At 46.1% G+C, this 25637-nt stretch overlaps 1 protein-coding gene across 1 annotated transcript in view; it reads left to right on the top strand.

Annotated features, from left to right (window-relative positions):
* BAG4 (BAG cochaperone 4) overlaps positions 1–23707 on the top strand; it is a 113709-nt gene extending 90002 nt beyond the window's left edge. The window contains exons 4-5 of the mRNA XM_078666385.1: positions 6118–6372; positions 22121–23707. Of these exons, the coding sequence (XP_078522511.1) occupies positions 6118–6372; positions 22121–22609 (744 nt within the window). The 3' untranslated portion in view covers positions 22610–23707. The remainder of the gene's footprint in view (positions 1–6117; positions 6373–22120) is intronic.
* The last annotated feature ends 1930 nt before the right edge of the window (positions 23708–25637 follow it).

Genomic DNA, 25637 nt, shown 5'->3' with positions numbered 1-25637 from the left:
TCTGCCTCGCCTGCCCCAACTCATCTCCCCACCTCAAAAACCTTTGACCCGGGGACTCACCCAACATGTATGTGACCTCCCACCTGTGCCACCAGACACATTTTGGACCAAATGTTTACCTCATCAAGCAACACCCATCACCTGTAATGACCCTGACCTCGTCTGCTTCTAAATCGACATCTCCCATCACAGAATTTAAACCGCTACAAGCCTGGCTAACTGCTGCTAGAAGAAATCAGCAGAGCAGGATTGGTCCCTCACCCTCTCTAAGAACCACTAAGAACATTCAGGCAACTTACCAGCAGATATCAAGTATTTAAATGGCTGAATTACCATCTGAACAACAACACTGTAGTCCCTCGCAAAGAAAGCAAAACCGCAAGAACACAAATGCAAGCCATCTCCTACACAGAAGAACTCCGGGATGACCAAGCGGCTCTGCACGCAAGTAGAAAGTAGGTGGAGATTGAGCCAAGAAGCCAAGGACAGAGACAACTTCAAATCCCCCTTGAGATGCTATCACCAAAAAATCTGAAACACCAGGTGGAAGGCCCCAGCAGACTGCATCAACATCCGCTCCAACTGCAGCAAAGAAATAATCTCCATAATGAAGGACATCATCACACTCGCAGCCACTGTCAGCAATATCACCCCATGTCAAGAACCGTGCAGCAACCTCAGACTTTTTTAATAATAAAATCACAGCCATATATGACAACTTCAACCCTCAATCTGACCCCATCATCCTTGTAGCCAAGACCGCACCATGACCACATGGAACACCAGCCCCTCAGATGAAACTACCACAATCATGGAGCCCATTCACAACTGGGCCCCATCAGATATGTGTCCATACTACGTCTTTAATAAAGGACTCATCCCCATCAGCAAATCCCTCACATGCATCCTCAACATCGACATCAACACATACAAATTCCCGGAAGCCTTGAAGCACTAGCTGCCAACACCCTACTGAAGAAGCCCTCCGCAGACATGCTAACTGCCGACCAATCCGCCACTTACTCCACCCAGCCAAAGTCCTCTAGAAAGCCATAACACATGTAATGTAATGTAATACAGACTTATAAAGCGCACCCTCACCCCACGGGTATCCTGGCGCTGAGGTTACAGGTACTATCCTAATTGCACAAGTTTACCAGTCGGATGACTGTCCTACACTACATCCTAGGGAAGAGCCAGGTGTTAATGCCTCCCCTAACACCTCCCCTAACACCTCATCAACCACTAGCTCCTCAACATCACAGAGTCTGGACTCACTTGACCACAGTACTGAGACAGCTCATTACAGCAACATGCATCAATATGATTGTAGACCGAGCAGATACTACAACCCTCATCCTAATGGATCTCTTAGCACCGATTGACGCGTTCTCCCATCCTCATCAGACAACTGCTCAGGCCCGCATTCAGGGACCTTCACTCGAATGTATCTTCACATTCTTAATCGGAAGAAGTCTGTCAACCTGCTGCCTTATGCCTTTGAAACCCGGCAACTCATCTGCAAGAGTACCTCAAGGCTCCTCACTGAGCCCCACCAGTTCCAACATGTGTGTGACAACACTAGCCGATGCCATCCGCATCCCCGACATCAATATCCTCTCCTATGCCGACAGGACACAACTTATACTGTCCCTCTCTGGCATATCTTCCAAAATAAGGAACATGTTTACCACCTGGATGAAATCCAACTGTCTTAAGCTGAACATAAACAATAAAGTGGCGGTACGTTTCAGAATGGATGTCTCACCCTGGGACTCCACCTGGTGGGGTGCAGGCCTTGGTCCCACACCTACACTTAAACCTCAGATTTATCATCTATAACACATGTCCGCCCTGGTCAACACCATCACAGCGCCCTGCTTCCACACTCTGAAGATCCTGAGGAAGTGGCTTCCGAACATCACTGCAAAGGCAGTCACCCAAGATCTTATCTGCAGTAGACTGGACTATGGGAACTCTCTACACCACAGGGATCACCAGTCATCTCCATAAGAGTCTACAGACATCCAGAGCGCAGCAACCAGACTTGTCCTCTACCTACCATGCCGGTTTTACATCACACCACAACTGAGGGAGCTCCACTGCCACCCGATGCACAAGCTCACAAATTCAAACTCCTCACCCACAACATACAAAGCACTACACAACACAGGTCCAGCCTACATGCATTCACTTCCATCAGCCTTCCAGGCACCTCCAGTCAGCCGGACTCTTACTAGCATGCGTCCCACGCATTGACAAAAGCAGGACCTGAAGTCAAGCCTTCTCTTACTTCGCTCCTAAAGTGTGGAACAAGCTCCCACTTACTTTAGGAAGGCTTACTCCTCTGAGCTGTCCAGTGACTTTCTAGACTTCAAGTCTCTGTGGGTACGAGTCACTTTGGAACCAGGTAACAGTCGCTATGGACAGGAAGCTATACTTCCCGTTCAGTAGGCACTCTCCCACTGAGCGCGTTATCCTCAAAATGACTTGCCGGGGTACTGTTGTTTTCCCTGCCTGTAATTCTCCAGTAGAGTGTTTCACATGTTCTCTTTGTTTGCCCAACTTACGCATGTGCCTGTAGATCTCGGCTAGCACCCATCTGTAGGCTCTTAGGCGTGTGCAGCCACTCCGCTGCTCATCGCATTTTGAGAACGGACTGTAACTTAATGTATGTCATTTATGTAGCCAAGTTCTTGGGTGCCATGTGGATACTTTGGAAAAAGGCACCCCCCCCCCCTCCTAGGACCATGCTGGCTCATGTATTTTTTTCTCTGTTTTTATGTTTTGTATATTAGTACTACTTTTAGCACGACTATGTACTCAATTGTATTCTATATGTGCCAGTTGACATCTTATTGTTTTATCGAATCGTTTCTGGTGCTTATTTTACTTTAATCATGTACTTCCTTTTGTGTTGAATTGAGCAGTTTTACTCTGCATTTATATTTTTTTGGCCCAGGCAGCTGAAATAGTTATTTGGCCTGAAATTAGCTCTCACTATGCATCACAGCTTTCTCCTTTCTTTTTTTTTTTCTTTTATATTTTTTCCCCAGTACAGGTGACAGCACAAGTAAGCAAGACACAAAATACTTTCAAGCAGTACAAAAATAAAGAGAAGCAAACTACATTTTCCAATAATGCATGCAGCTTTCGCCCCGCATCCTAATCCCCTTCCCCATTCTGCCCAGCTTTCCACCGAGCTATGGGTTGCCATATCTTCCCTCCCCGTATTTTTGCCCTTCTGCCCTTCCTGTCGTATATCGCTTTCTCCAAGTTCTACGTGGACAATAATCTTGCTACCCAGATTTGAAATGTTGGTGGTATCCTGTCCAGCCATGCCCTCGCAATACCGATCCGAAAGACAGCAGCTGTCATGAACAAAAATTCTATATGGGATTCCTCTGCCCCTGCCATCACCCCCAGCATTATTAATTCATCAGACATTTTGACCTTGATCCCCAATGAGCCCTCCAGAAATTCCTCAATTGCTCCCTTCAGAGTATGTAGTTGTGGGCATTGCGCAAACATATGTACTATGTCCGCGTTACTTGCATCACAACGTGGACAGGTTATTCCTAACATCCCTCCCCACTGTGCAATTCTAGCCGGGGTATGATAGAGAGAATACAATGTTTTGTAATGCTGTGATTGCAACGTCGCTGAACACAGGACTGAACTTCCTAAATCCAAAGACATCTGAAATCCATCCAGGCTAGACCCCACTTTCTCCACCCACTTACTAGCATGTTTATCCCTGTCGTCACTTTTAAGGGCACACAGTTCTACATACAGCTGTTGGATTGTACAGTGCTTACTCCGTTCTAAATAATCCAATATTCTACAATGGTTAAACCCTGTAGGACCTCCCTTTTTATTTGCCAAATAGCTTCTCACCTGTAGATACTTAAAGAAACTATTAGTAGGTATTTCAAATTTATTTTGTAACTCCTGGAATTGTAATATCTCCCCCTCCATGTCCATTAAGTCTCCGATCTTCTTAATACCCTTACTGTCCCAAACCCTCATGGTTGCATCCCTAAAGATGTCCCCCGGGAGTGAATGGTTATTTAACAGTCGAGTATATCTACTGTATCTCCCCATTCCAAACTTTTTAGTTACCGCCTTCCAGATGTTATAGGCTGCTCTTAGGGTCTTAAACCTGGTGTGTTTATAATAACTATAATCAATCGTATTTAAAAAAACGTTCTCAGCTTCCCCCCCTATCAGTACTCTATATACATTTGTGAAGGCAGATCTGCCATCCCTTTGTGTCTCTCCCCTACCACCTATCAACCCTTGAAAATATTGCATGGCCGCGGCCCAATAATAGAGTTTAAAGTCTGGGGCCCCCCATCCCCCTTTTTCCCTAGAGAGTGTCATGAACCTATAGGCTCTCCTGGTCTTCCCTTGTGCCCAGATCAGTCTATTAAGAATGACTTCCAGCCTACTAAACCAACTCTGATCAAAAGGAAGAGGAATGGCTCTAAAAATATAAAGAAATTTCGGGAATGTGACCATCTTGATCACATTTATGCGTCCCATTAATGTCCAATGTAGATTGGGAATCCTTTCAGTATTCTTTTTGACTTTAGCTAATAATGGTTCCATATTCACCCCCACTAGGGTATCTAAGTCCGCTGTCACCCTGATCCCAAGATATAACGCCTCAGGGACTACTCTAGCATCTTGGTGTATTGTGTATCTGTTCTGAGCTATCTGAGTCTTCCCTTTGTTAATCAGATACCCTGATACTGCCCCGAAATTCATAGCCTCCTGTTCTATCTCAGTTATAGCCCTCCCTGGTTCAGAAGTAATGAGCGCCACATCATCTGCATAGGCGAATAATGTATAATCCATGCCATGCAACCTGACCGGGGGGATATTATTATTACAGACTATTCTTCTTAACATGGGATCCAGATATAAAGCGAACAGCAAGGGTGAAACTGGACAACCCTGCCTAGTCCCACGTCTTATCTGTATTGCCCTTGTATAACTCTTATTAATTCTCAACCTCGCTGTCGGCTGCTCATATAGGACCTGAATTGCCCTGATGTAACCCTCGCCTAACCCAAACCACTCCATAACCTTCCACAAATAGTCCCAGGAGACCCTGTCAAATGCCTTCTCTGCGTCGAGAAATATGGCCGCGACAGGGTCCCTGGCAACCTCCGCAGCATCTAAAATGGTGATCAGTTGTCTAGTATGCTGGGTGGTCCCCTTTCCAGGAATAAATCCATGCTGTGTTTTACTGACTAACCCCTCTATGACCCTACTTAATCTCTGTGCCAATGCTTTCTCTGTTTTTATATTTTGTATATTAGTACTACTTTTAGCACGACTATGTACTCAATTGTATTCTATATGTGCCAGTTGACATCTTATTGTTTTATCGAATCGTTTCTGGTGCTTATTTTACTTTAATCATGTACTTCCTTTTGTGTTGAATTGAGCAGTTTTACTCTGCATTTACATTTTTTTGGCCCAGGCGGCCGAAATAAAGTTATTTGGCCTGAAATTAGCTCTCACTATGCATCACAGCTTTCTCCTTTCTGCTTGAATTCCACAAGAAGTAGAAGACCAGGCTCTTCGAGTAAGGCTGTTAACCCTTCCCCCACCTCTCCCGGTACGGGCTAGCCTCACATACACACACAGTACCAGGAACTCCTCACAATGCACTATAAAAATAATTATAACACCATATATTTACATTAAAATTTCAAAGCTTCCATTGTTTCTAGGGTGTGACCTTGTAAAAATCTCTCACCGTCAGAAAATGCTTGAAAACAGTGAAGTCTCCTAATAATGCGAATAGATAAATTGTACCAGAGATTGATTACTGTTAACAGAATATTGGAACTCTTTTTTCAGTGATGTCAGGCCATAAAGTAGAACTTTTAATGACGGGGGGGGGGGGAATTTGGAAGTGACTGCATTTTTCCTGTAACATTTGTTTTCTCGGTTTACTGATCGGTGATGAACACACAGCCTTGATTCCAAAACTGTGGATAAACCTCGATATCAACCTTGATTCAGCCATAGTATGACATTTAGGAAACATTTACTTTGTGGCCTGAGATTCCTAATGCTCTTCCTTTTCCCTCTACTCTACAGACTGCAGCTATGCCTGCCCCACATTACACCTATGCGGAGACTAATCACGGAGTTCCACACCAAGCACCACCACAACCTAGACCTCAGGATGAGGCCTGGGGACACCAAGGAGCATATGGCATGCCACAGCCACCACAGCATTACTGGCCCGCTGCTTCAACAGCATCTAATGTAGTGCCTGGCAATCCATTTGCTCAAGGATCTGCCACCTCCTGGTCAGGCAATGGAGTAGCCCCAACTTCATATGATGCAAAGGTAAGCCCATTGCAGTCAATGTAAGAAAATGTTTGCAAATGGAATAGATTCACTATAGAAAAGAAAGGTGAGTGGAAATATTTGAGTTAATTCTCTCAAGTAATTGTTGTGGAGTGGTTTGCATTCGGGGCATAACAGTGCAACATAGGTTTCTGTCAAGCGGACCGCTAATCTTGCAGAAATCTGAGGTCCAACTGACTTGATTAGTGACGGAGCAAGCCCACTTTGAGGTGAAGAGAGTATAGGTATGCTATATTAAAGTAGTGACATGCTACCAAGATATATTTCATCCTATCCTCCATCCTATGGTTCACAAAGGTAACACTTCAGAACACTGAAAAGCTTCAGACTTATGCATGTGAAAGTGCTTTTCTGAAACAAAGTGCACCTCCTGATAAATTGTCAGCGATTACACCATTTTATAGGTCATTCTGGTCAATCTTGGGCATTCTTATAGAATTACTGTATGATTGGCATGTGAAATCTTTCCTAGATCCGTAAGGGGATTTCCAACGGAGTCCCTTCCGTCAGTAGTGGTACCTGCAACTTTCTCAATGTCTGAAGTAACGACTGGCCCCCTCTCTCTCTGAACACTTGTTAAATCCGGGAGTACTGTCTTGGACTTTTATACTACCCTGAACGTTTTCCAAATCAACAGATTGCCTGCTGTGTGCCCGTTGGCAGAAATGGGTCTCCAAGCTATATAATGAGAAAGATTGCCCACTTCTGCTGCTTGTACATGATAAAAGATTGCAAGAAGCATGTCTAATATTTACGCTGGACGTTGCCCTCATTGCCCCTCATGGATATACCAATAGACTGATTGTGGCATTCTCTAGACCTGGTATGTGCTATCTAACTACTGCAGCATAGCACCAATATGAAGGCCTAGCTGACATGACTTTGCTTTGATAGCCTCTCTTGTTGTGCTCTGTTTCTTGACAGAAGTCCGTCCCAAATCACTGGAAAAAGTGGTTCGCCAGCTATGTGGGCGTGGCACAGATCAGTGTCGTATGGGAAATGGAAGTCAATAGTTCTGGCCACACACAAAAACTGGCTAAAGGAGCTGATTGCGAAGGTCTCTCATGAGAGACTTATCTATGAGTGGAGCAATCAACTTCCAATTGTTGCTATTATTTGGGGACGCTGTCTCACGAGCATCCCATTGTTAAAGTGCGATCGTTCCTTTGATGGCCGAGACTTAGCTATTAATTCTTACAAGGTGGGCAAGCTGGAGATTCTTCCCTTTTTTGTCTGGACTTGGGATAACATCCACATCTATGTACATCTGTACTGGTACCTGTGACCTTCTACACTGCTTTATCTTTGACCGGTCTTTCTGCCATTTTGCCTGTGTCTGGCAGATCCCTTTCCTCTCATCACAAACATGTCTCCTTTTGTCTGTTCATGCAGTCACTAACGGTACTTATGGGTTTGCTGACTTTCAGTCACAACTAAATTTATTTCTGTACATTGCTAACACCTAAGCAAGAGTTATGTCATCTTTACATACCCAGAGACCACCTGACAGAGGAGATCATAACATTCATTTAAATGGACCTGCAGGTTTCTGCTGGGGGCTTACTTGTAAACAGTATTCTTGTTCTGATTATTATGTCTCTTGGCTTTCTCTGCTTTTTTGCTTCCATAGAACAGATTTTGAATGAAAAAATTGCAAAAAATGTGATTCATGCAAGACATTTTGGGTTCCTCTTCATGTTAGTGACACTTCAGTGAAGGGGAAACTTAAGAAACCTCTTGCAGGGAGAATCATTTGTCAGATTGGCTCAAAAAAAGAATTGTCATTGATTCTTCCTAAGTAGGATGTCCTGCTCTGTGGGAAATATTTATCAGTAGTCTATGGGGGTTCTCTGCAAAAACAATCGATATAGCTAAGATCCTTGTTCTTACTCAAGAGTTATATGAAACAAACCCATCAGGCTCTGCTTAAGGGCCCTAGGTCAAAATGTTCCCTAAGCTGTGGATTCATAGCTAGTAGCTTACCTGGAAGGAGTAAGCAATGTTGCAGGGAAACTGAGATAAAGAAAAAGACAAGACTCCTCTTATCTAGGCAAAAGCACGTTTACTGTTGAAGCAGGGAGTGCAGCTATCCCGACATGGGTAAACAGCTAGTCTCAAACGGCTGCTTACAGGCTGCTCCTTAATGTCTATTACAAAAGGTCGATTAATAGGTTACTCAGTAATTGCATATTTTTACAAAACATCACATCACTTGTGTCTTTAAACTCCTGACCTTTCCCTCTATACATTCTTTCTTGTAGAGTATGTGTGTGTTTTTTTTTGACTGCTCGCTCTACTTCCAAGACTTCTTATCAGAATCTGGGTACCCTTGGCATACTCGTTTTCCTGATCTTATTCTTCAATCACATACAGCAACAACACCTTAATAAACTGTTGCAAAACGCTGCAGCTATACAACTACTTGGCTTACACAAGTTTAAGTCAGTCTCAGCCAAAATTCTGAAACTACACTGGATCTCTGTGAGACATTGCATTACATTTAAGGCATTGTGTACAGTCTTCAAAGCCCTCCACAATACAGGCCCTTACCACCTTAGGCAGAATATTAAATGGTATGTACCAATTAGAACCATTCGGTCCATGGAAACTAAAACCTTAGTGGTTCCCAAATTCAAGAAAACTAGCTGGGGAGGCAGAAGCTTTATCATAGGTATGGCAAAGGCATGGAACTCACTGCCTTTCCAAATCAAATCTGCTCACATTCAGAAAAGAATTGACAACCTGGCCATAAAACATCTATGGCCTGATCTCAGATCATTCCCTGTGAATTGGAGCTAGCGTCGGGACACCTCCAGGTATGCGAGCGCATTACAAATTTATTTAACATAACATATATCGGTAACGGTGTTATAAAATGTAATCAATGTTATTTTTGAAGCATGTGTGCTGTAATTAAACATGCTTTGCATATTCTGGTCATCTAGTGTTGAGTCCAGATGTGTGCAAGTTGTTTTCTTCGAAGAAGTCTTTTGAGTCAGGAGATAGCGTGACTCCTCCTCTTGGTGTTAATGCACTTGGGCATTGACTCCATTGTTAGATTGTTTTCGTTTCCGCTGTCCGTTCGGGATGTGTTTTATTTCCGCTGTCCGTTCCGGATGTGTGTGCCTGCGCTCTGGTTTGATATTGTTACGGTGCTCTTTTCTGTTTGCTCACTACCTTCCACTTCATCTGTATTTTTTTAACCATGGTTCCAATTCTTGCGAATCGGGAAATAAATATTTTGCCGAGTTGCTTCAACCGTGACCCCCATAGGGCTTTGCCCCTTAGGGCCTTCTCCAGTCTCCATCGCATCTTCTTAAAATGCCTTGCAGGTGATGGAACGGATACCATTCTGTTCTGTAGTAGGGGATCTCTGTGTATAGTCATAATCTAGTGAATAGTCCCGCCCATGTGCGTGGACCCCGGAGCAATCAAAAATAATCTCTTACAGTGTCAAAAAATGCAGAAATGCATAGACACTTAAGAGAATTTAAAGACAGATAATGCAGCCTAAAAAGGCTACACTGTCCAGTACTTCAACTAGAAATTCCACCACAAAATCCACAAAACAGCAAAGCCTGTACAGATTTCCCTTGCTTTACCAGCAAAATCCCTCAGGAATGATAGAGAGAAGAACCTGGACAAACAAGCCCCATAGGCTGCCATTATGTGGCTCACAACAGGATACTGTGCCTTTAAGAGAATCTTCCAGAACCTTCTCCCAGTATCCCAGAATGTATAGCAGGTCCAACTTACTTCAGTTCTTTTTTCCGGCTCCTGCAAGCAGGAGCATTGAGCTCTCCCTTTTCAAGGGTTTTGTTGGTGTTTTTTCACTAAATTCGATTTTGTGTACTTTTAAAGTACTTTGGTGACTTTCTTCTTGGTTTCCTGCACCCTTTTGTTGTCCATAATGCCTGCATTATTTGACAAATGCCCGGAGTGCTCCAGGAAGAAGGCCAAGTCAGATCCCCATGAGGTGTGTATCCTCTGCCTTCCCTCTTCCCACATCCCAGAGGAGTGTGTGATCTGTAGAGGCTTCTCTGGCAGGACCCTGAAGGACAGGAGGAAGATTAGACTTCAGGGCCTGGAAGAAAGAAGACTGAAGGCTCAAGGTGGGTCTGGAAGGGCTTCTACTGCCCATGCTGAGGCCTCTGGGGGGCTCCCCAGGGGCAGGAAGTCCAGCAAACATCCACGGTCTCCGTCTGGGTCGGTTGCTCTGACCACGACGTCGAGAGGAAGGTCCACGGCCAGTTCTCGGTCTCCCCAGGGCTCTGGGTCGAGAAAACGTCGCCCGTCGACGTCGAGGGACTTACACAGGCCGCCGTCGAACCCGGTGTCGATTTCTTCGGCGTCGAGTGGACGGCATCGGAGGACCCGGCGTCGGCGCTCGCCGTCGAGGCGACACCGCCGTTCGCCGTCGAAGGCGAGGACCTCGTCGTCGAGGGGATCCTCGTCGTCGAGACCGCCGTCGAAGAGGGCGCGGTCGCCGTCGAGGCGGAAGAGGTCTCCGGCAAAGAAGAAGTCGACGTCGAGGCGATCGAGGTCGACGTCGAGGTGATCGAAGAGGTCGAGGTCGCCGTCGAGGCGTCAGCGCCCGTCGTCTAGGTTTAGAGGATCGTCCATCTGGTCGGGGTCGACGTCGAGGCGTGTGGAACGGTCGACGCCGAAGGGCCGCTCGACGTCGAGGGGACCACGTTCGACGTCTGAACACCGGTCTTCGACGTCAGGGGGTCGTAAGGACAGGCCGAAGACTGTGGGGGGCTCCCCTCAGTCAGGACGGGATGGTGGCTCGCCGGGAACGGCGTACTCAGAGGTGTATACCCCTAAGAAGACTATTACTCCTCCTCCTCCTTTGCCTAGAGGTCCTCCTCCGAGGGCTCCGACTCCTCCTCCATTACCTCCTCTACCTGCTCTTCCTTCCGGACCGCAGGCCCCGGTACCGGGTGCTCCTCCTCCGGTTCCACTGAGATCGGTGTCGATGCCCAGACTTCCGACACCTTCGAAGAAGACTCCTAAGTCGAAGGTTCCTCCTAAGCCCAAGACGTCCGACCCGGGGAAGCCGGCGGAGCGTCCCAGACCCAGGAGATCGAGGTCACGCTCAGGGAGGAGAGATAGATCTAGGAGTGGACAGGGATCCTCCTCGAGATCCAGACATCGCCATAGGAGGCATAGGTCCAGGTCCCGTTCGGCCTCTGGGACCCGTTCGTATTCACCTACATTGTCGGATTCACCGGAGACGAGGGTGTCTCCGGTAGATGACATTGGCACGTTCCAGGAGGTTCTCCTGAGAGGGGCTGCGAAGTTGGGGATCAAGGTGATGGCCCCTACGCCCACGACTTCTGTGATCTTCGAGACTTTGCACACGAAGCACCTGTCTCGTCCCCTACTGCCTTTGGTGCCAGGACTGGTCGAGCCTGCTGAACAGCTCTTCCTTACGCCGGCGGTGGTGAAAGCCGCTCCCTCCAGGCTTGTCAAGAAGTACCGGGCTCCAGAGTCGGACCCGGCCTTCTTACGGAAGGACCCAGTACCTGATTCGGTGATTGTGATGGCGGCTCGGAAACTGCATGCTACCTCCCCGTCCTCCACTGTGCCTCCGGATAAGGAGAGCCGCTGGATTGCCTCAGCTGGACGGAAGGCGTGTGGGACGTCTTCCACGACGATGAAGGCCTCCAGCGACTCGGCGTTGTTGGGGCGGTATGACCGTGCACTGTGGGACTCCATGGAACAGTTTGCGGATTTTGTCCCACGTGACAGGAGAGAGGACTTCATGGAGATCGTCCAGGAAGGGATGCTGGTTTCGAACCAGGCCATCAGCGCCGCGGCGGATATCTCCCTGTTGGCCGTGCATGGATACTGCCATGGTATCAATCAGAGACGCCATGCTTGGCTCCGGCTGACGTCGCTCAAGCCTGAAGCACAACAACGAGTGGCAAATCTGCCGTTTTCCGGCGATACCCTCTTCGGGAAACACGCAGATGACGAAATGGCCAGGATGAAGGCCGAGGCTGAAACCCTGACTGCTGTGGGCTTGGAGAAGCCCAAAGAAAAGAAACCCTACCGCCAGTTCCAACGGCGGTTCGGGTCGCAGGGTAGAGGAAGGGGACAGTCTTCTGGGCAACAGCAGCAGCAACAACAGCAGCAATACAGAAGGCCCTTCCAGAAACGTCAGAGGGGTAGAGGTGGACAGCAGTCCTCTACCGCGAACAAGGGCCCGGCTGGGTCTCGACACTGAGCGGTTACTTCCCCTTCGTCCGTTACCCGCTCCGGTGGGGGGAAGCGTTCAATTTTTTCTGGCAGAGTGGAGAAAAATTACTCCGGACAAGTGGGTGCTGAATAGTGTTTGCAATGGATACAGTCTTCGGTTCACCAGCCCTCCTCCATCGATTTCCCCCGGTCAGCTCGCAGTATCAGCTGCGCGAGCTCCAGGCGGAGGCCGATATCCTGTTAAGGAAAAGGGCGATAGAGGACGTACCTCTGTCTCAAAGAGGAAGAGGCCTGTACTCCCGGTTCTTTCTGGTCCGCAAGAAGGACAAGAACGAGTTCAGGCCCATTCTGGACTTGCGACAGGCAAACAAGTGGATTCGCAGAGAAAAGTTTCGCATGCTGTCGTTGCATCAGATCTACCCTCAGTTGCAACGAGGAGATTGGATGTGTGCGATAGACCTACAGGATGCATACTTCCATGTACCCATTGCATGCAAACACAGGAAGTTTCTGCGATTTCAAGTCGGCACCAATCACTATCAGTACACGGTACTTCCATTCGGGCTGAAGTCTGCGCCCAGGACATTCTCGAAGTGCATGGCAGTGGTAGCGGCACACCTGAGGAAGAACAAGGTGTTTGTCTACCCGTACCTGAACGATTGGTTGATCAAGGCCTCCTCCTTCTCGGAAGCTCAAGCACACTTCCAGAAGACGTGCGTTCTATTGAACAAGCTGGGGTTGCACATCAACATGTCCAAGTCTGTCCTGACTCCAGTCCAGTGCATCCAGTACTTGGGAGCCTCCATCGATGCGCTGTCAGCAAGCGTGTCTCCTTCGGAGGAGCGACGATTATCACTCCTTCGGAAGGCTCAGGCTCTTATGGCCGCTCCATCTCCAACAGTGAGGACGGTGTCGTCTCTACTGGGATCGATGGCCTCTTGTATCTTCCTGACGCCGCATGCACGGCTGCACATGAGACCGCTGCAAGAGTGCTTAGAAGATCAATGAGACCAGAGGAGAGGATCTTGGGACGACAAGATATGACTGTCTCTACATGCTCTTCAGTCTCTGAAGTGGTGGTGTTCAGCGGAGAATCTCCTCAGAGGGGTTCCGTTCCACAAGGACATTCCCACTCAGACTGTCGTGACGGATGCTTCTCTCCAGGGCTGGGGAGCGCACTCCGGAGACCTACAGATTCACGGGACGTGGTCCCCGACGGAGTCCACGTACCACATCAATTTCCTGGAACTCAGAGCTGTTCACTTGGCACTGAAGGCCTTTCATCCATCCTTTCAGACCAACTCTCTGCTTGTTCAGACGGACAACACGACAACGATGTATTACCTCAACAAGCAGGGGGGCTCGAGATCACGCACTCTGTCACAGGAGGCGCAGGCGATCTGGCACTGGCTTCTGGCTCGAGGACTGTCTATAACGGCCACGCATCTGCCAGGTGTACAGAATGTTCAGGCAGACGAACTGAGCAGACTGATTCAGGAAAACCACGACTGGGTCATAAACGACGAAGTACCAGGAGAAGTCTTCGCAAGGTGGGGAACGCCAGACGTAGATCTGTTCGCCACCGCCGAAAACAGCAAATGCCGAGACTTCGCCTCCAGGTACTACCAGCTGGGGAACGCGTTATGGATCAACTGGTCGAACAGCTTTCTGTACGCTTTTCCACCCATTCCCCTGATTCCGACGGTTCTCATCAAGCTGTCCCAGTCCAGGGCGCGGATGATACTGATTGCCCCGGAATGGCCCAGACAGTGGTGGTTCACAGACCTGCTTCACCGGTCTCTCCTTCCTCACATGAAGCTGCAGTGCAGGCCGGACCTTCTCACGAAGTTCGGGGGGCGGATGGTGCACCCCAACCTCTCGTCTTTGAGTTTGGCGGCATGGCTCCTGAAATAGTGCAATATGGCCATCTGAATCTCCCTGAGGATTGTATGGACATACTGAAGGATGCTAAGCGACCTTCCACTAGGACTTCTTACGCTTACAAGTGGAAGAGGTTTTGCATCTGGTGCAAGTCTAAGAACTATGACCCGACTACATGCAAGGAGGATGTCATCCTTCCATATCTGCTGCATCTGGCGCAGTCTGGCCTTAATGTTCATTCCATTAAGGTTCATCTGGCTGCTTTGACTGCCTACAGGAAATGCCCTTCACAGACTTCCTTCTTCCAGATCCCTGTGATCAAAGATTTTTTGGAAGGCTTGAAGAAGGTGTTCCCTCCTGTCAGGCTTCCTTCGCCTTCGTGGGACTTGAATGTGGTGCTGTCCAGATTGATGAAGGAGCCTTTTGAACCTATTCATAAGGCTTTGTTGCAGCACCTGTCCTGGAAGGCGGCGTTCCTCGTGGCCATTACATCGGGCCGCAGGGTGAGTGAAATTCAGGCGTTGTGTTGCCAAGAACCTTATACTGTATTTCATGCTGCTAAGGTTGTTATGCGTACTCACCCTAAGTTTCTTCCCAAGGTTGTTTCTGATTTTCATATCAACCAGGCTATAACTTTACCTACGTTCTTTCAGAATCCTTCGTCTCCAGCGGAAAGGTCTTTGCATTCCCTGGATGTTAGGAGGGTGCTGAAGTTTTATCTGGATAAAACCAGTGATATTCGTAGGTCAGACCAATTGTTCATCACTTATGGATCAGTCAGGACGGGTCTTGCGACTTCTAAGCAGTCTATCTCTAGGTGGATTGTGTCCTGCATACAGCTGTGTTACCAAAAAGCTAATCAGACCTTAGGAGGTAAGCCTAAGGCTCATTCCACCAGGGGCAAGGCTGCCACGACAGCATTGCTCCGTAATGTTCCGATTGCAGAAATCTGCAAGGCAGCCACTTGGAAGTCGGTTCATACCTTTGCTAAGCATTACTGCCTGGACTCTGATGCCAGGGCGGACGCTCAGGTTGGGCAGGCTTCGCTGCGAAATCTGTTCGCACAGTAGTGGCGTCAATTCTCTTTTCTCCACCGCCGCTTTGGTGTGGGGATGGGCTTGCCATTCTATTCACTAGATTATGACTATACACAGAGATCCCCTACTACAGAAGGAGTAGTTTCTGTCCTGTAACTCCAGTTCTGTAGTAGGGGTATCTCTGTTATAGTCATAAGCGCCCTCCCCCCTCCCCGGTGGAGAGAGACATATTCCTTTATGGAATGCTACAGGTCTGGCGTGTTATGCCTTCAAAAAGAACTGAAGTAAGTTGGACCTGCTATGCATTCTGGGATACTGGGAGAAGGTTCTGGAAGATTCTCTTAAAGGCACAGTATCCTGTTTTGAGCCACATAATGGCAGCCTTTGGGGCTTGTTTGTCCAGGTTCTTCTCTCTATCATTCCTGAGGGATTTTGCTGGTAAAGCAAGGGAAATCTGTACAGGCTTTGCTGTTTTGTGGATTTTGTGGTGGAATTTCTAGTTGAAGTACTGGACAGTGTAGCCTTTTTAGGCTGCATTATCTGTCTTTAAATTCTCTCTTAAGTGTCTATGCATTTCTGCATTTTTTGACACTGTAAGAGATTATTTTTGATTGCTCCGGGGTCCACGCACATGGGCGGGACTATTCACTAGATTATGACTATAACAGAGATACCCCTACTACAGAACTGGAGTTACAGGACAGAAACTACTCCTTATTGTCCTCGCTGCCATGTGAAGTACCTTCAAACCGAATAGTACCAGGTCTGCAATCTATGCTTGTTGCCGTAACGCCAAGAAGCTGATTGTGATGCCTGCTGCTCCTTGCGCTCCAAGAAAACATTTCTAGGCTGTCGTGCATGTCAACTGTAGATGACGCAGAGGAGCATAGAGGACACTCCAGACCTTTTCAGGCAAGACTGTGTCGAGCAAGAAGAACCACCTCAACCGTCGTAGGAGGAAGAGGCATTCTCTGTTGAGGGCATTTCGGGATCCCACCTTGAGGTGGAGATGGAGGATGTAACACCCGCTCAGCAGTCTGGGTCTGGTACGCCCTGCCTCCCAAAACCGTTTTGATCAGCTCAGAAGACATTCTGCCACTCTGAAACATCATACAGAGACCCTCGGTCCACCAATGCCTTCCGGCCATGGTCTGCACCAAAAAAACAACCCAAGCCGAAACCTTCGGCATTGACCATTTTGGTCTCGCAACACTAGCCGACACCTACTCAATCCTCTGTGCTGAGCCGAATACCACTATCAACGTCCACCATTTCGATAATGGGCTGAACTTTGGCGCCAAAACTTAAATTTGTGTCAGACCCGAAATCTTCGAAGGAGACATCGAAGCCTGATTCTGGCAGACCATTGGAGGCAATCCTCCATAGACTTCAAAAGCATCTGGATGCTAGATAGAAACAGATTCACATCCAGGCTCCTAACAGCCTTATCCTTGCCAGGTTTTTGTCACCAATTCCTCCACCCCGCTAAACAGTTTTCTTTTCAGGAGGCTGTAGATGTACTGGTTCCTGCGAACACCGCAAGAAGGCAAGCAAGGCCTCCAGTCCTTTACCTCTTGTGCCACCCTCACTGCCTCCACCAGCTTCACCCACTGAATATTTCACCTCGAGGGTCTCCAAATTCTGATACTGCTGGGCATGGTGGGGGACGGAACACCTTTGGTACACCACCACATATTGACCCCTGGGATACCTATGATATCGATCCACCAGGGGACACAAACCACATCTTTATCCCTCCCAACCTTCCTCTCCTAATTACTCAACATCTTATCAGGAGCTTATAGGGAAGAGTTGTTTTTTCCATCAAGTGGAAATCCATATAGAGCCCTTAGAAGATTTCTATTATGAGACCCTTTCCTCCACTCACATGGCTACATGATATCTGCAAATGCTAAAGGGCATGCTTAGGCCTACGGATGCCCTTTTTAAAGACCCTGTCAGAGCTAGGGTTATCACACCCAGGGTTGATGAGAAGTGTAAGGCTTCCCTAACTGATCCCATTTATATCTGGGGCCAACTGCCACCAGGCTCTCTGGTCATCCCCATCGCTCAAAAGCGAGCAAACTCACAAGCCAGCGGAGATTCCCCGCCACCCAATAAAGAAAGCATAGTTAAAGATGCATAGGGAAAAAGTTTGAAGCACAATCAGCCAATCATTGGTGTATACCCAACTCTAGGGGCCTTCTTTCTCAATATGATCGTGCTCACTGGACGAGATGGAGGACCTTCTCCAGTACCTCCCAGATGAGCACAAGAAACTTGGCCAAGAATTTTTTTCTAAAGGCAAACTTTTATCCAACACCTCCATCCGATATGTTCCTTTGACTCAGCTGACACTGCAGCTAGGGAAATTAATACTAGCATCCTACTAAGAAGGCATGCATGGATCTGCGTTTCTGGGTTCAAACCAGAAGTTCGACAGAATGTGCTCAACATGCCATCGATAAAGAACATCTGTTTGGTCCTCGGGTGGACCAAACATTAGAAAAAATAAAAAAAGACACTGAGAAGACAAAAGCAATAGTGACTCTCCAATGACATGCTCCCCTTGGTTCTTTTTGCTGACCCAACTACTGTGCACGTTTCAAAGCAACCTCTTCTGACCCCTCCACCTCGTACCAGCACATTCAGGGTCAACCTACCTCCCCTCTGGATTAATTCCAAGGGTCCTTCAGAGGTAACAATTTAAGAGGTAGAGGCAATGGTATTTCCCCACACGGAACACCCACCATCAATGACTTCCCTCTCCTACCCCCGATCACATAAACCGGTCGAAGATCGCTTACATTTCCAACCCACATGGCAAACCGTTACATCAGACCAGAACATGGCAATTGTCTGGAGCTCATTACCACACCTCCTAACATTCCACCTCGCAATCACAGGCTATTACTGGAACATCAAACTTTGCTCAAACAGTAGGTTTAAGCTTTCCTCCTGAAAGGAGCTGTAGAGCCACTCCTTATACATCACTAAGTTTCAGGAGTGTACTCGCTATACTTCCTAAAACCCAAAAAAGGATGGCTCTTTATGGCCAATTCTAGACCTCTCTCCCCTAAACAAAATGCATCTGTCAGAGCACTTCCACGTGTTAATTCTACAAGATGTGATCCCACTTCTCCAACAAGGCGACTTTATGGCTACACTAGAACTAAAGGACTCCTATTTTCTCATACCAATATACCCAGCACAAAGCAGTTATCTAAGGTTTGTGGTGAGTGGCAAACATTATCAGTTTAAAGTCCTCCCTTTTGAGAGTAAGTTCCGCAGGTTTGGTATTCACCAAATACCTTGCAGTGGTAGCAGCACACCTATGCAGACTAAAAATCCATGTATTTCCATATCTGGATGGTTGACTTATCAAAGCCAACACACACCAGTAGTGCCAACACCACACTCCGGTTACAATAGATCGTCGCTTAGGGTTTACTATCAAATTCACCAAGTCTCACCTTCACCCCCCTACAGGTTTAACCTTATTTAGGGCCTATTCTGAAGGCACAAATAGGCGTAGCTTATCCCAATACTGCAAGAATCCAGTCTTTCGAAGTGTTAACACCCCAATTTCAACAATATCACCAACTCAGTCAAAACAGTCATGCATCTCTTAGGTATGATAGCCTCCTGCATTGCCTTAGTTCTTTATGCATGACTACACATGCAACAGTTGCAGGAATGCTTAGCTCAACGGTGATCTCAGTCACAGGGTCATTTGGAAGATTTAGTGTTAATATATTGCCGCAATCATTACTCGGGCGGGCGGCGGGCGGGGCGGGCGGGGTGTTCTACACAACTTTCTTACCTATCTCAGACCTTTTGGTGCTGAGCTCTCCAACACAACATTCATCTCTTAGCGGAGCACCTTCTGGGAACAGAGAACAATTTTGCCGACCTCCTCCGCAGGATGCAGCAGCAAGTTCACGAGTAGGAACTCCACCCACAAGTCGTCCTCCCATACATCCCAAGATGGAGGTTCCCTTAAGTAGATCTGTTCAGAACCATGGACGACGCTAAACGGCCAAACTTCGCATTCAGGTTCCCATGCCCACTATACAGTGGCAATGCACTATGGATGATTTGGCCAGCGACATTTGCCTACGCTTTTCCTTCTCTTCTCTTTCCATTTCTGGTTCAGAAGCTCAGGCCAACATCTCTCCCTCTAATACTAGTAGCTCCCACATGGTCCCATCTGCCCTGGTTCACAACATTACTGGACCTCTATAATTCCCCACGAGAAGCTCCCCACAAGGCCAGACCTTCTCACTCAGAACCATGGAGAAATCAGGCACCCAGATTCCAAGTCTCTAAACCTGGAGATCCAGCTCCTGCGGTCATAGAGTTTGGTTACCCCAATCTCCCACTAAATGTATGACCATTCCTAAAGAAGCCCGTAGACCTACCAATTGAGCATGCTACGCGGTTAAGTGGAAAGATTTGTATTTTATTGTCACTCAAAACAAATGGATCCTTTTAATGCCACAGTATAGTCCATTGCACGTTACTTGCTTCATTTACAACTCTCTGGGCTAGCATTCACCTCCATAAGGTTAAATCTCTCCATAATAGCTGCCTATTTCAAAAATAGGCAATAAGTTTCTTTATTCAAAATATCAGTAATTTAGGCGTTCCTGGAAGGACTTAAAAGAGGAATTCAACCACGGGTTCTCCTGCACCCTCCTGGAATCTTAACATTGTTTTTACACGACTTATGGGACCTCTTACGACCCCCTGCATACATGCCCCCTTCAATTATTTTCCTCTTGGAAGGTGCTAGTTTTAATTGCGAATTACCACACTCTGATGTGTGAGTGAGCTCCACGTTTTAACCTTGGAAGAGCCCTTCTTCCAGTTCCACGGAGTCAGGGTGGTCCTCCGCACCAACCCCAAATTCCTTCCAAAGGTTGTCTCTCATTTTCACTGTAATCGGTCAATTGAGCTACATTTTTTCCCTCAACCAGACTCATTGCGGAGAGGGCTTGCCATACATTAGATGTCAAAAGAGCTCTTATGCACTCATTGATGAGACTAAAACATTTAGAAGCACTAAAATACTATTTGTTGCTTTCTCACCACCTGCTAAAGTAAAGCCTATTTCCAAATCCGGTATTGCCAGATAGATAGTGAAGTGAATTCAAACATGTTACACTAAGGCCAAAGGAACTCTACCTACACCTCCTAGAGCACACTACTCAAAAGAAAAGAGCATCTATGTATTTCCTAGGAAACATTACAATAGGTGATATACGTAAAGCAGCTGCATGGTCTCCACCATTCTCTTTCACTAAACATTATTATGTGGATGTTCTAGCACACCAGCAAGCTAATGTGGATAAGGCTGTGCTCCATTCATTTTTTCAAACCACTGCAATACCCACAGGTAAGCTAACGCTTCTGATGAGGATTTCTTGACAGTCTTTCCAAAGCATGTGTATTTACAGCCACACATGCCTCGAACGGAATGTTACTTTCCCTGTAAGCATCTGTTCGTGGGACGTAGTGCTATAGATTCACATATACCCATCCTCCTCCCCGGACACCTATGGCCCCTGCAGGTTTATTTCTCTTTTTATATGCATGGACATCTTCACTTACCATTTACTTTTACGCTCCATTCTCAATCCAACAATGGAGTCAATGCCCATGTGCATTATGACCAACAGGAGGAGTCAATCTACCGTGTGACTCGAAAGACTTCCTTGAAGAAAAACCACTTGGTCACATCCGGACCCAACACTAGATGGCAGAAGTATGCAAAGCAGGTGAATCTATAGCACTACATACCACGAACAGATGCTTACAGGATAAGTAACCTATTCCTTTTCTAACAAAGTAAAATTAGTTCAATAAATGATGCATTGCTTTAAAAAGGTTTAGAGTGTTCTTTATCATATTAGTATTATAATTTTAACTTATCTCGCTTAGCAGGATGATTTAGTGAACTCTTGACATCTGCACTGACTTGCATATCAGGACTTTGAATCCTGGGATAGCAATTTGGTCTTTCCTTCTTTCAAGGTCAGGTAATTGAGTAGCGTGGGTGACGGGACACCTTTTATTTACAGGTTTTAGACTGTGTTATGAAGTATTATATATATTATTACATTTCAGTTAAATAACTTCTAATTCAAACTTGAATCCGAGTGAAATACACAAATGTTCAAATCGCAATGTGTGGTCAAGCTCAAATCATTCTATTTTGCTAGTGATAGTAGCACTATTTATTATGACAGTAGTGTTTTTGTGACTGTAAACGTTGTGATTAAATGATCAATAAATTAATACATCTCAGCAAGACAATTTGATGGAAAGTGTAGTTATGTACACATTTGGCACATTGTGTCATTTCGAAGTATGTTTGGGAAACTAATATGAAAATCTTAATTTTGAGTTACTGTGCAAGAGGTCTTAAAATAACATGGCGATCTAGTAATTAAGGGTGTGTATGGGTGGCTAAGGCACACACCTGTAGGATGGAACCTGTAAGCAGCTCAAAAAAGACTGTGCCCACTTCCAATAACAAATCTGCCCAAACTAATAGAGCTGGTATATTCATTTTTTTTTTTTACTTTCTTGTTTTTTTGCAGGAACCTTCATACCCCCCCTCGTATAGTAAGCCAGAGCAAGTAACGAACCATTCTGGATACTATCCAGAGCCTGGCTCCTACAACACAAGAACGGTTCAAGAAAACAAGCCAACTCCTGTGAACCCAAAATCACACTATAGTGCGTCACCCCAACTGTATGACAATGGGCCAGAGAAAGAGCCAGTGAATGAAGATGATGGTCCAAATTCCGTCAATTCAAGTTCTTCAGACAATCTAGACTGTCATCCAGCGATTCAAAAAATTGTACAAGTTCTTGAGAAGGTGCAGTTCTTGGACAACGAAGTGGAAGAATTTGTAGGGAAAAAGACAGACAAGTCCTACAAATGCCTTGAGGAGCTGCTGACCAAGGAATTGTTGGAACTGGACTCAGTGGAAACCATGGGATTGGACAGCATTCGCCAGGTCAGAAAAGAAGCTGTTAGAAAGCTACAGGCAATCTTAGAAAAACTAGAGAGAAAGGGTTTGTGATCTTTTCCAGTGGAGCAACAGTACGAGCCACTTGTAACTCTCTCTGAAACAGCTGTGGATTTTGTGAACATAAAACAGGCTCATGTAACTGGAGTCCGCTATAAGCAATAAATGCGTTTTGCACTTCAGTGAACTTATTTGACCTTCAACATAAAGAACTGAACTTTAAATCTGGAGCTGTGGAGGACTTTTTTGGGGCAATTGAGGTATAGAAGGAAAATAAATAGAACTTCCAATCTGCCAAATGGATTGTTCCAGCAACAGCCTCAATGTTCTTTATTCCAAGAGAAATCTCACAGCAAAAAGCCGAATCTTTCGCCAAACCACAGAGAAATGGAGAGCAAAAACAAGTCCTAGCAGTTGCTATGTGTAAGAAGTTGTTGGCCAGCTGTTCATGTACAGAGTAAACTGGTTCTGCAACGATTTAAAGATCTTACTGTTGTATTTATTTTAGAAATCCTTACTAGAAGACAGCAAGCAAAATAACTGTATATAAATCTAGTTTTATGGACTTCACAATGCTGATTATTATTTACAACTTTGGAATCGAGCTGTGCGTTTGAGGAATGTACTAGTTTGACACAGTTGCGCACTCTGCAGCATTGCATCAAACTTATCAATGTAGGCTAGACCATATTGATGGCCAGTACCTATGAAAATAGGTAATCCTGTAAAATTATGTTTGTGTATTTCTGTTCAGAATATTAAAGCATTTTGTCATAGCATTGTGTAGAAAAGGACCATTATTGCAATTGCTTGATCTTTTTATGTGCGCTCTGATGAAAGTAATAGATACATGTTTAAATATTCATGTTAGAGGAGTTCTGCATTTTTGTAAGTTTTTTTCTTCATTTGTTTTGCAATGTTGCAAATCTGTTATCCGCACTTGACTAAAACTACATTAGACTCGTTTCTGTAAATGAATCATATGAATGTTACATTTTTTATCACAGCAACACAAATACAGCACTGTCGAGGCCCCACACTTGCACCATGATGTTCAGATGCTAATTTTAATAATTTAGTTCTCGACACTGGATGTCCCACCTAAACATCAGTTTTTGTGCTGCAAGAAAAATAAACTTGAGTTTAAAAGGTGGGATGATCTGTTTCTTATGATTGTCTGGGCATGTACTACCTGCGCATAGTTAGGTTGTTTAATTCCACTTTGTGTTCTTATTCCAACTCAGTCAGGGTTCAATGCCAAACTGTTGGTTGGCTCATTTAAAAGCCAACTCTGAGCCCATCATTTCAGAATGCCAAGTTTCAGCTTTCAGGATGTTATTTCTTCACAACAGATGGATACGATTTCAAAAAGAAGTATCCCTTATGGGATATCCAAGTTCTGGGCGATGTTTCCGGTTGGTTTGTGCGGAAAACTTAGCTTCAGCATCCTAGGGGCTTCGTTAATAGTCATCAGTGTTAGAATTTTCCTGCTTTCATGTGGGGAATAAGAGCACTTTTATTTTCTTAAGAAATTCTATTTAAATGGTGACACTTTGGTATTTGTAAATGCTGATGCACACACATAACATCTCATCTGAGTCAGAATTCCATATCACAAAATGCTTTGCAGTGGCGATAGTTGTACAAGGTTGGTTCTCTTTCATTTGCTTGAATGGATCTCCATAATACGTGACATCTCACAGAATCAGCGCCAAGACACCTTCAGGTGTACACCGCGGATTATATATTGGGTAACATAACACATAACATAACCTAACAAGTAAAAACTAGCCTCCGAGATGGATATCAAAATATCATGGGTCACTGGCAGTTTAAGGAACATTAACCAATGAGCATTCCCAATGCTCATCCGTCAGGCGGAAGCCCAGCTCCTCACCCCAGCGCGCGCGGGACGGCGTGGTCAGTACCTCCCTTTGTGTGTGCACCGTTCGATATATGGATGAAACAAAGCGTTTGGCCGTCGCATTTTGGAGGATTAAGTGCAGTGGTGCAAGCGCCGGGGGTTCAGCTGGGAATTCCGGAGCTAGAGACCGTATTCCCTGTCTTAGCCTTATGTATAAGAAGACGTCCAATGGGGTTTGCCGTATGCCCTGAAATATACTCAGTCTAAAAACTGTCCATCTCTGTACAGGTTCCCCCAGGTAGTGACTCCTACCCAATCTTTAAATTTATGAAATATTGCTTCCTGGAGGAGAGGCATTTCTGAGTGATACGCAAGCGGCAAAGGTGGGGAGTAAGCCATAGGGGTGTTTAACATTTGTCCAATGCGTCGCCACGCCGTAATTGTGGCATTAACTGTGGTTTCGTCTTCTCCTGTGTATCTGGAACTGCATACAGTGCACCTTCGATTGGTATCGGGTGAACAAGTCAATGTTCAGCTGCCATTTGTGGCATATATTTTGGTTGGTTCACCCAGAAGAATGCATAATGGGCCTGCGCGCTGAGATAATAAAGTTCAAAGTCTGGGATCCCCATCGAATAAGGCCTTATCAGAACATCCCATTGCAACCTTGGCTGCTTACCTCCCCATACTAGCTGTATCAACTCCATTTTAAGAGCCGCAAAGAAATGTCTCCCCGGATAATATTTAAGAAAAGGTAAAGCAGTTGGGAAAGAATCGCCATCTTAATCAGGGAGGCCCGATCCGCTATACAGAGCGGCAGTGTAATCCAGGGGGCAACATAGTCTATTATGCGGTTTTGGGTGATTCCATATTTAAGACGCATCAGCTCGTGTTGATCCCTGGTAACCCGGATACCCAGGTAACGCAATTTCCCTTCGCACCACTCCAACAGATAATCTAGAGAGAAGCGATCAACAGCCGGCGTCAGCGGAAAGAAACCGGACTTCCCCCAGTTTACCTGGATCCCACACAACTTCCCAAAAACAATGAACTCCCGGAGGAGTAGGTTTAGATTATGCTTAGGGTCTCTGTCATATAGAGTGATATCATCGGCATATAATGAGATCAATATCTGCCTCATGTTACATCTTAAAGCTTTGTCATTGTGGCACTGCCGCAGCCGTGCCGCTAGCGGTTCCATCGCTAAGGTGAAAAGTA

The sequence above is a fragment of the Lissotriton helveticus genome, chromosome 11 (assembly GCF_964261635.1).
Source record: "Lissotriton helveticus chromosome 11, aLisHel1.1, whole genome shotgun sequence".
NCBI classification, from domain to species: Eukaryota; Metazoa; Chordata; class Amphibia; order Caudata; family Salamandridae; genus Lissotriton; species Lissotriton helveticus.
The sequence above is the reverse complement of the archived record's forward strand: the minus strand, read 5'-3'. Positions and strand labels throughout refer to the sequence as shown.